Source organism: Gallinula chloropus, assembly GCF_964237585.1.
Source record: "Gallinula chloropus genome assembly, contig: HAP1_SCAFFOLD_126, whole genome shotgun sequence".
In the NCBI taxonomy this organism is placed as follows: domain Eukaryota; kingdom Metazoa; phylum Chordata; class Aves; order Gruiformes; family Rallidae; genus Gallinula; species Gallinula chloropus.
This window is the reverse complement of record NW_028168130.1, coordinates 97,274-108,638: the sequence shown is the minus strand read 5'-3', so window position 1 is coordinate 108,638 and position 11,365 is coordinate 97,274. Positions and strand designations below refer to the sequence as shown.

Genomic DNA, 11,365 nt, shown 5'->3' with positions numbered 1-11,365 from the left:
CAGACCTCTTCATTCTTCCTTATCGATGACCCTGGTGTAAGATGTATTTCGCACATGGTTTCCTTTCACACTAGTGTGGTCACAAACTATTTTATAGGATGTTTTCCAAATCCGCCTCGTCTTCTTTCTCTTCCTCTGATCGCTCATTCCATTTCATAAGCATAATACAAAATAAGCTTAATATTAACTTCAAACTATTTTACCTTTGTTTTAACTCGTACAAGCATAAAAAGAATCATTCCCTCCTCCTGCAAGCAGAAAAGCTTCTAAAGCATTCCGTTTATGATCATTCATCCAAACCTCGTACTATTTCAACTATTATCGGAGGAATCAGCAAACGTTCACTTGTCCCTTAGTTGGCCCCTCTCCCATATTTGGTCATCTTTAACAGCAAGCTCATACATTGGCTACTTAATTTCTATGGTTTCCACTTCTAAGTTACCTATAACTCAATTCCATGTCTCGTTAGCAACTAACAATATTCGTTACACAATCATTCTTACAAAATCAGAACATTACAACTTGTTTCAAGATACATGTGGTTTACTGAACAAAGGCTCATCTATCACAGCTGACTCGATGCTGTGTGGCAGAAACCTGGTGGTTGCTGTGGGAAAGTTTCAGCACTGCTGGGGATGTCAGGGATGTCTCAAATCCCCACTGACAGGGCATTACTGGGAGCAGATCCTTCTCCCTCCCTGACAATGTCCGTGCTGTCTGGAACTGTCACTGCACCTGCTGCTCTCTGCTCATGTCGCCTCCTGCTCTGTGCTCACAGACCTCATCCAACCTGCCCTGTGCTCAGCTCTGCTCTGCAGACCCCTCCTGGCGTCAGGGCACTGCCCCAGGGAACCTCTGTGTGTGCAGGGCTCAGCCCAGGCTCCAACATCTCCATGAGAATCAAGTTTTCACTGCATATTCTCAAGGGGAGAAATCAGTTCTCATCTACCACACTCAGCACAGCCCACAGGAGAGGAAAAGTCAAAGCAAAGACTCTGCCTTTAGAGAAATACTCTCTTTGCAATTTCTCAAGAATCAGCTCTGGCTGGGAGCAAAGCTGACCCAGGTAGCACTTTCTTACAGCAGAAGGACCTTACGTTGCCCTTCCCTGGGTCACTGCTTCAACCCAGAGGTGCTGTCTATATCCCTGTGGAAAGCCCAGCAGGCAGGCTGAGTGCTGACCCTGGCAGCAGCAGAGTCACTGCCACAGCACACAGACCCCAGGGTCACAGGACCCTGCTCACAAGGACAGCCCTGGGCACCCCTCAGCCATGCCCAGGAGAAGACAGCTGTCCTGCCCTGTCCCTCTGATGGGGCACAAGGGCATCCCTACCAGGCAGCACTTTCTGGTCCTAGAGACAACCTGTCCTCCTGACAGACCCCACACACTGTCCCATGTCCCAGCTTTAGGAGATCCCTCCAGGAACAGAACCTGTATTGCCCTGCACCCACAGACATACCAGGCAGAGTGATGTGGAGATTTCTCCTCCAGTGAGCTCTCAGCATCCAACAGCTCTCTCAGCCTCACAGGTCTCCCCTCGGTGCCTACAGGCAGTGTCCCCAGCCCTGTGTGCTTGGCAGAGGAGCTGCTCCTGGGCAGAGCTGTCTCTCTGCAGTGCTGCCAGGTTGCCATGAGCTCCCTCCATCCCAGGAGCCTCTCCCAGGTAAGCAGTATAAGACCAGTTCTTCTAGACTCCCTCCTGGTGCCTCAGGCCTCATGGGGATCATTCTGTGATCTCATCTCTGATGTTTCCTCCCTCAGCTGGGGAGAAATCCTTCTGTCCAGCAGAGTCTTTTCTCCTGATCAAACCAGAGCTGGGCAGAAGAATTAACTTTCCTTGTCTCCCCATGAGACAGGACTCCCAGGCCTGGGACAGGGAGGGTACTCTTTCCCCCTGTGAAAGGAAGGGCTTTAGGTGAGCATTTGGGCATTTCTCAGGGTTTCCCAGGAACAAAATCAGGAAAAACAAATCTACAAAGCTCTGTTCTGCATTTGGGAGAATTGGAAACCACAATCTAGACAAGATCCTAGATATGAAAAAAGATAGACCTGCTGCTGCAAGGACAAACTGACACCTAGGAGGTCACATCAGAGCCCCATAATGCCAGTGAAGAGATCCTGACGTTCTCACTGCCTTGTTCTCCTTGCATAGGGCTTCATGCAAAGAGGCAGAGAATGTGCCATGGCAGCTTCATGCCCCACTTCCTCCTCCTGCCCTTGGCAGACACAGGGGAGCTGCAGCGGGTTTCTCAGTGCTGTGCTGCACACGGCCAAGACATGTTCCCTACTCCTCTGCAAGGGCAATGCTGGTGACCAGATCTTCTGTGAAATCCCCCAGATCCTCAGCCTCACCTGCTTAGATGCCTACCCCAGGGAGATTGGTTTTTTTTGTATTTAGTACTTGTTTAAATTTGTCATGTTTTATGGAACATTGTGGGAGGTTTCAGGCCAGGAACCTCTTTAGACCCTTTCTCTTTTTGTTTGGGAGCTATTGCTGGACATTTAGCAGTTTCTAAGTTTGACCCTGGTAGAGTCGGAATTAGATGTCAGTCAAATTTAGGACCATTCCTGTGGCTAGGAATGCCCTGATCCGAAGGGTAACCTGGTCAGCTGGTGGGCTACCCTGGGAGGTTTCAGGCCAGTAACATCTTTCAGCGCTTACACAGTTTGGAACTCTTGTGAGAGGTTTATCATTTTTGAAGCTGGATGCTGATATAACCTGAAAGTGATGTCAGGCACTGTTAGGACTGTTCCTGTGGAAAGGAAAAGCCTGAGCTTCAAGGTTACTGGTGCTGCTACTGTGCTACCTGCAGAAGTTTCAGGCCAGGAACATCTTTCAGATCTCACACCTTTTTTTGGGAGCTATTGCTGGACATTTAGCAGCGTTGAAGTAGAACGCAGGTAGAGTCAGAAAGTGATGTCAGGCACTGTTAAGACGGTTCCCTTAAAAGGAGTGCTCTGAGCCCCGTAGATATTGGGCCTGGGAGTGTGCTACTTTGGGAGGTATGAGGTCAGGAACATTTTTCAACCTTTGTACCTTTAGTTTGGGAGCTGTTGCTGGGCGTTTATCACTTTTGACAGTGGGTGCTGGTAAATCTGCAAAATGACATCAGAGGCTGTTAAGACCTTTCCCTTTCAAAGACAGTCCTGAGCTCGAAGGTTACTGGAACTTCTAGTGGGCTACCTGGGGAGGTTTCAGGCCAGTAAGATCCTTCATCCCTCACAAATTTTGATTGGGTGCTATTGCTGGGTATTTAACATTTTGAAACTTGATGCTGATAGAGACAGAAAATGATGTCAGGCAGTGTTAGGACCGTTGCCTTGGCTAGGAATGCCCTGAGCCTCAAGGTTTGCTGCACTGCTAGTCTACTACCTGGGGAGGTTTCAGGCCAGAAACATCTTTCATCCCTCACACCTTTTTTCTGGGGGCTCGTACTTGACGTTTGGCATTTTTGAAGTTGGACGCGGGTAGAGCCCGAAAATGACACCAGGCTCTCTGCAGACCATTCCCTCAGCTTTGGAAGCTCTGAGCCCCGAAGTTACTGGGGATGATCCCCCTGCCAGAGGAAGTTTAGGGCTCCCCAGTTATTTCAGCTCTCAAACCTTCTGTTTGGGAGTTATTACTGGATGCTTAGCATTTTTGAATGTGGACAGTGGTAGAGCCAGAAAATGATGTCTGGTATTATAGGACCATTCCCTTGGCTAGGAATGCCCTTCCCCACAAGGTTCCCTGGGCTCCGTGTGGGCTACCTGAGGAGGTTTCAGCCCAGGAACATCATTCAGCCTTCACAGATTTATTTAGGAACTATTGATGTATGATTAGAATTTTCACAGGAGGACACTAGTAGAGCCACAAAATGATGTCAGGAACTCTTAGCTCCATTCCCTTGGCTTGGAAAGCCCTGACTCCCAAGGTTACTGGGGCTGCTAGAGGACTACCTGGAGAGTTTTCTGGCCAGGAAGCTTTTTCAGCCCTTGCATGTTTTGTTTGCAACCTACAATGAAGGTGGGAGATTCCCCATGACCCTCCTTTTGTTATTAATGTATTTATAGAATACATTAATATTATATGGGACAGAGAGAATCTCCCACCTTTATTGGATCCAGGGGGGAACAACTGTGATGGATGATGAAGAAAAGGCTGATGCACTGAATGCCTTTTTTACCTCAATCTTTAGCGGTAAGACCAGTTGTCTCTCCATTCCCAAACCCCGGAGTGGAAAGATGGGGACAGGAAGTAGACTGAGGCCCCTCTTAGATCTGCAAAGGTCAATGGATCTGGATGGGACACACCCGAAAGCACTGAGGGAGCTGGCACAAATGCTCCCCAAGCCACTTTCCCTTATTTACCAGCAGTCCTGGCTGACCAGGGTGGTTCCACCTGACTGGAAACTGGCACATGTGACACCCATCTACAAGGAGGGACTGAAGGAGGACCCAGGGAACTACAGGCCTGTCAGCCTGACCTCAGTGCTGGGGATGGAACTAATGATCTTGAGTACCATCATGCAGCACATGCAGCACACTCAGGTGATCAGACCCAGTCAGCATGGGTTTAGAATGTGCTTGAGGAAGCTGATCTCCTTCTATTAAAAGATGACCTGCTTAGTGGAGGAGGGGAAGGCTGTGGATGTGGTCAACCTGGACTTCAGTGAACCCTTCATCACTGCCTCCCACAGCATCCTGCTGGAGAAACTCGCTGCTCATGGATTCGATGGGTATACTCTGTGCTGGGTTATAAACTGGCTGAAGGCCGGGCCCAAAGAGTTGTGGTGAACAGAGTTGAGATGAGAGGAAATGGTTTCAAATTGCTCCAGGGTAGATTTATTTCTCATATCAGGAAGAATTTCTTTACTGAAAGGGTAGTCAAGTGTTGGAACAGGCTGCCCAGGACAGTGGTGTAGTCACCATCCCTGTTGGTATTTCAAAAGGCGTGGGCCTTGTTCGTTCTAGTTTGTCTAAGCTGTAATAACATGGGCCACAGTCATCCCATTCCTCATGCAGTATCTCCAGGCCTTGTGTGACCATGACAATATGGAATGACAAGCTGTGCTCTCTTTGTATCCTGTCTGCCTGAAAAGGGCCACAAGTTTTTCTTTCTTTTTTTTTTTTTTTTTAAGCTTTTATAGGCAATTTACAAGCACATCTTCATCAGCTGAACCACTTGACTACTTGAATCACTCCTCAACTTGGGAATTTCCAGGAAGTGTCATACTCACCTTCCCCTGTGCCTGCATTACCCCCGGTCTGTCTCTTCATCTCCCTCATTATTGAGGTGTTTCTACCTCTCCTGGTGATACGGCCATGCCCAAGGACATCTTCTCCAGAGTACTCCTACGTATGCACTTCACTTTGCTGAAAGGTTTCCACCTCCACTTCCTCTTTGGTCATTCAGAAGCCAATAAACATTGAGCTTCAGAGAGTTGGAAAACATCTCATCTTCCAGAAGTCTAATGAACTGTTCTGTCAGAAATTCAGGGTGTTGATAAGTGACATTTCTATTTGTCTGAATAAAACTGTTCTGGGGGAGAATCTCCTCTGAAAGCTGACCCCCTTCACACGCTGCTTGGCCGTAGCAGGCAGCTGAGGAGAGAGATTTCATGGGTATTAAACTGTGTCATGTTTAACTGCTGTTTGTTGTCAGAGAAATCTGTCTGTGCCTGTGAGCAGAGATGTTGCCAGGAAAAGTGTTGGGAGTCCCAGGAGGCCAGTGAGGGAACTGCTGGGCTTGGGGAAGAGCAAGGTTCTCCATGCAGGGCTGGATCTCCAGAGACTGCTTTTCCTGCCTGTCCAGAACTATTTAGGAGACCTCTGGTCCAGCATCCATTTCACAATGCTGTTGAACATCTTCCATGAAATGAAAAATGACAGAAACTTTTTTTTTCTACGAAAAATTCCTCCATTGTGAAATTACTGTGATTGTTTCATCACCCAACTAAAACCTCGCCAATTACTTATAGAAGCCTTAATTTTTGAAAGAAAATTACATCAATAGACATGCTTGTAAGGGCTTTCTGGATGTTAATGAGCCCCATGGTGTCTCCGGTGAGTCCAGAGACCTCAGATACCAAGAGGACAGTGAAGAAACTTCTCAAGAAGTTCAAGTTAGGAGCAATGCCCAAAGTACCTTGAAGCACTAACAGGCCCCACTGGGAGCCATTCCTGACAAAGCCTCCCCATGGGCTCGTTAGAGCAGACAAATGGAGGCCATGAGGACAAACCCAGACAAAGCACAGGCAGCTCTGATGCTGAGGACATCCTGGCTTGGTCTGATGAAGCAGAAATGCCAAGAGCTGTGTCCCAGCCCCTGGGCAGGGAGATCCTGACCCTCACCCGTGTCTCAGGTCTCTTCCTTGGAATGTGGGCAGTGTGACACCAAGGGAAGGAAAGGGGTATGACACATGGTGGCCACCCCTGGGGTGGGTGCAAGAAGGCAACCATACTCCATGGCCATGAAGAAAATGTGTCAGGAGAGAAAACTGGTTTTCTGGGGTCCTAGGAGTGTGGGGTTTGGGGATTAAAGCTGGGGGTTGGGACAAAAGGTATTTAGTTTGGTCATCCATTTCTTCCCCAACAATCATTGACTCAGGTAACTGCCCAGTGTGGCTTGTGAGCTTTTAAAAACTCTTTCAAAAGCCCATTAGTTCTCCCCACTATTCCATTACCCTGGGGGTAACACGGGGTGTAAAATACCCACCTGACTCCTCCTTCCTTGGCCCACTCCTGCCCCTTGCCAGCAGTGACATGACTGCCCTGGGCTGACTGAACAGACTGGGGGTTGGCAGAAAGCGAAACCAGTTTGTCAGGGCCCGCCCTGGATGTTCTCCTGCTGCTCCTGGAAATGCCTGGGCTTGGACTAGGCCAGAAATGATTTCCACTCCCACTAATGATATTGTTTCCCCTCCAACTTTCCAAGGGCTCCAATAGAGTCGATGTGCCAGGCCTCCCAAAGGGTCTTTTTCTCTCTCAGCGGGAGGGGGGTCTCTTCCATGGGGTGCCGCTCTCACCGCAGGCAGCATTGTTCACAGGCCCAGAGCCAGGTGGGGCAAGCTTCCCAGTGACAGGCCACCCCCTGGCATGTGCCTCCCTGTGGGAATCCTTGGATCCTGCCTGGCCACGTTTCACATGCAGCCATTCCAGGAGCCTGTCCCAATGTCCTCTGAGCTGGTCCTCTTTCTGCAGAGGGGCAATGCTGGCCAGTTCCTCTGAGCTGAGGGAGCTGGGCCTCGTTACCTTGGAGAAGAGGAGACTGAGGGATTCAGGTCAATGGGTAAAAGCTGGAGCAGAGGAAGTTCCATGTGAATGTCAGGAGAAACTCTTTCACTGTGAGGGTGACAGAGCCCTGGGACAGACTGCTCAGAGAGGTTGTGGAGTCTCCTCCTCTGGAGACATTCACACCCACCTGGATGTGTTTCTGTGTGGTTTACTTCAGGTGATCCTGCTCTGGCAGGGGGGTGGACTAGATGATCTTTTGAGGTCCCTTCAAACTCCTGACATTTTGTGATTCCTTGACCTTGGATCCCCCTGCACGTCTCTTGGACCAACTCTGGCCCCTCAGGTTTCACCAGGTGTTGGTGTTTGAACACTTCCTTCTTGGCCTCCCCCCCATTAATTCCCATAAGATCTGGGACCAGCAGCTCCCAGGAAGCAGGTGCCTCTTTTGTGCCCACTGGAACTGTGGCAAGAGAAATCCCAGCTTTGGTTGGATTGAGGCAGCCATGTGCCAGAGCTGCATCCCCTCCCCAAGGGCAAAGAGTCCCCCTCCCGTCATCTTCTGGGGGTCCTGTCTCATGTGGAGACAAGAAAAAGTGATTCTTCTGCCCAGCTCATGTTTGATCAGGAGAAAGGACTCTGCTGGACAGAAGGATTTCTCCCTAGAATAGAGAGCAGATGGCAGGGAGGACTTCAGTGTCTTTCCAAGTTGGTTCCCTGGAGCTTCAGGAAAAACTCAGAGGAGCCGAGGAGTACGTGACGCCTTCACCTGCTCCTCTGCTGTAGCTGGGCTGGACTCCTGGGACAGTGGGAGCTGATGAAATATTACAGCAATGATGAGGGACAGCTCTGGCCAGGAGCAGCTCCTCTGCCAAGTGCACAGGGCTGGGGACACTGCCTGTAGGCATCAAGGGGAGACCTGAGAGGGTGAGAGAGCTGACAGATGCTGAGAGCTCACTGGAGGAGAAATATCCTCAGCACTCTACCTGTGAGTATGTCCGTGGTATGTCTGTGGGTGCAAAGCAAAGCAGGTACTGTTCCTGGAGGGATCTTATAAAGCTGGGACATGGGACAGTGTGGGGGGTCTGTCAGGAAGATAAATTCTCTATAGGACAAGAAGGTGCTGCAAGGAAGGCATCCCCATATGCCCTATTAGGTGGACAGGGCAGGACAGCTGTCTTCTCCTGGGCATGGTTCAGAGGTGCCCAGGGCTGTCCTTGTGAGCAGGGTCCTTTTATCCCAGGGGCTTTGTGCTGGGGCAGGGACTCTGCTATTGCCAGGGTCAGCACTCAGCCTACCTGCTGGGCTTTCCACAGGGATATAGACAGCACCTCTGGGTTGAAGCAGTGACCCAGGGAAAGGCAACGTAAGGTCCCTCTGCTGTAAGAAAGTGCTGCCTGGGTCAGCTTTGCTCCCAGCCAGAGCTGATCCTTGAGAAATGCCAAAGAGAATATTTCTCCAAAGGCAGAGTCTTTGCTTTGACTTTACCTCTCCTGTGGGCTATGCTGAGTGTGGTAGATGAGAACTTATTTCTCCCCTTGAGATTATGCTGTGAAAACTTGATTCTCATGAAGATGTTGGAGCCTGGGCTGAGCCCTGCACACACAGAGGTTCCCTGGGGCAGTGCCCTGACGCCAGGAGGGGTCTGCAGAGCAGAGCTGAGCACAGGGCAAGTTGGATGAGGTCTGTGAGCACAGAGCAGGAGTTGACATGGTCATAGAGAAGCAGCTACAGGGACAGCTCTAGGCAGCAGAGACACTGTCAGGCAGGGAGGAGCTGCTCCCAGAAATGCCCTGGCAGTGGGGATTTGGGACCTCCCTGACACTTTCCGACATCCCCCCCTGGTTTCTGCCACCAAGTACAGACTCTGTACCCACAGTTACAGGGTTTCAGGCTGAGTCTTCTCCTTGGCAGCCAAACCAGCAGTGAGGAGAAACCTCTGAGTGCCTGTCTGTCTGTTCCTGACCCTAAAGCTTTTGCTGCAGCATTTCCTGCTGTATCCCCTCCTGTCCTTGCTGCCTTTATCCCAACATTACCTGGGGCTTTGAGCACATCCATTGGTGGGGCTGGCACTGAGCTGACCCTCACTTCGGGACTCCCATCTTTAGGATGGAGGCTTTCCAGGCAGCTCCTGCTGGGATGCAGGCTGCCTCCCACAATGGCACCGCTCTCCCAGGGACTCTTGTGCCCAGAGAGGAGCCCCATGCAGGAGACATCTCAGCACAGAGGCCGTGGCAATGCCACTCATCACCTGTGTGGGGGCAGCTGCACTGAGCCCTGTGTGTCCCTGGCTGGAAGTGGGGAGCTGAGATCCTCCTTGGGTAGGATGAGACTGCAGGAAGGCTCTGGAGCTCTGCCCTGTGAGACTGGATTCCTCAGCTCTCAGTCAGGAGAAAACCAAAGCTCCAAAGCTCTGCTCTGCCCTCAGGTGAAATTGGAGTGACAGTGCTGAAAAGCTCATTCCTATCCAAAGGGGATTTAGTCTGAGATCACATCATCCTTCTATTTACTGACTGCTGCCAGGCAGGACTGAGTTCTTGACAGCCCACAGCTGACCCTCCTCCCACCAGTGGCACACTCAAGCCAGCACAAAGCAGAGCTCCCAAAAGGGACCTGACAAAAGGCTTTCTGAATACAGGGAGTCAATGTGAATTGGCAACTGTTTTCCCCAAAGAATCGTTCCCTAAATTCTCACTACCTTTTTATCCTTTGACAGGTCTCCACACTTGATGGCAGCACACTTGTCCAACAGCAGCTCCATCAGCCAGTTCCTCCTCCTGGCCTTTGCAGACACACGGGAGCTGCAGCTCCTGCACTTCTGCCTCTTCCTGGGCATCTACCTGGCTGCTCTCCTGGGCAATGGCCTCATCATCATCACCATAGCCTGTGACCACCACCTCCACACCCCCATGTACTTCTTCCTCCTCAACCTCTCTCTTACTGACCTTGGCTGCATCTCCACCACTGTTCCCAAATCCATGGTCAATTCCTTGTGGGACACCAGGGCCATTTCCTACAAAGGATGTGTGGCTCAAATATTTTTCTTCCTATTTTTGATTGTCACAGAGTACTATATTCTCACTGTCATGGCCTATGACCGCTACATTGCCATCTGCCACCCCCTGCACTACGGGACCCTCCTGGGCAGCAGAGCTTGTGTCCACATGGCAGCAGCTGCCTGGGCCAGTGGGTTTCTCAATGCTGTGCTGCACACAGCCAACACATTTTCAGTGCCCCTGTGCCATGGCAATGCTGTTGACCAGTTCTTTTGTGAAATCCCCCAGATCCTCAAGCTCTCCTGCTCAGATGCCTACCTCATGGAATCTGGAGTCCTCGCTGTCAGTGTCTGTTTAGGTTTTGGGTGTTTTGTGTTCATTGTGGTGTCCTATGTGCAGATCTTCAGGGCTGTGCTGAGGATCCCCTCACAGCAGGGACGGCACAAAGCCTTTTCCACCTGCCTCCCTCACCTGGCCATGGTCTCCCTGTTTCTCAGAACTGCCGTGTTTGCCAACCTGAAGCCCCTCTCCATCTCCTCCCTATTTCTGGACCTGGTATTGGCATTTCTGTACTCGGTGGTTCCACCAGCAGTGAACCCCTTAATCTACAGCATGAGGAACCAGGAGCTCAAGGATTCCATGTTGAAACTGATGAATGGATGTTTCTAAGTAGCAACCAATTGCTCATCTTCTTCTGCATACACCTGGCCTTCACTTTGCTCACAGGATTCCACTTCTACTTGCTCTTTGATTATTCACCTCCACTCATCTCACCCATTTCTGCTTTGAGCTTCAGAGAGTTTGAAATATCCCATCTCTCAGATGTCTAATGAACTGTTCTGTCAGAGGTTCAGTGTGTTGATAAGTGACCTTTCTATGTATCTGATTGAAACTGTTCTGGGAGAGAATCTCCTCTGAAAGCTGACCCCCTTGACATGCTGCTTGGCCGTAGCAGGCAGCTGTGGAGAGAGATTTCATGGGTATTAAACTGTGTCATGTGTAACTGCTGTTTGTTGTCAGAGAAATCTGTCCATGCCTGTGAGCACAGATGATGCCAGACAAAGTGTTGGGAGTGCCATGAGGCCAGTGAGGGAACTGCTAGGCTTGGAGAAGAGCAAAGTTCTCCAGGCAGGGTTGGATCTCAAGAGACTGCTCT

General features: G+C 50.3%; 1 protein-coding gene across 1 annotated transcript; it reads left to right on the top strand.

Moving 5' to 3' along the window:
- Window positions 1-9,942: 9,942 nt before the first annotated feature.
- Window positions 9,943-10,878, top strand: LOC311204792 (olfactory receptor 14A16-like; the record flags this gene model as incomplete). The annotated part of the gene is made up of 1 exon (XM_084281146.1): window positions 9,943-10,878. One exon carries the CDS (start codon window positions 9,943-9,945, stop codon window positions 10,876-10,878), a length of 936 nt encoding a protein of 311 aa, XP_084137272.1.
- Between the last annotated feature and the right edge of the window lie 487 nt (window positions 10,879-11,365).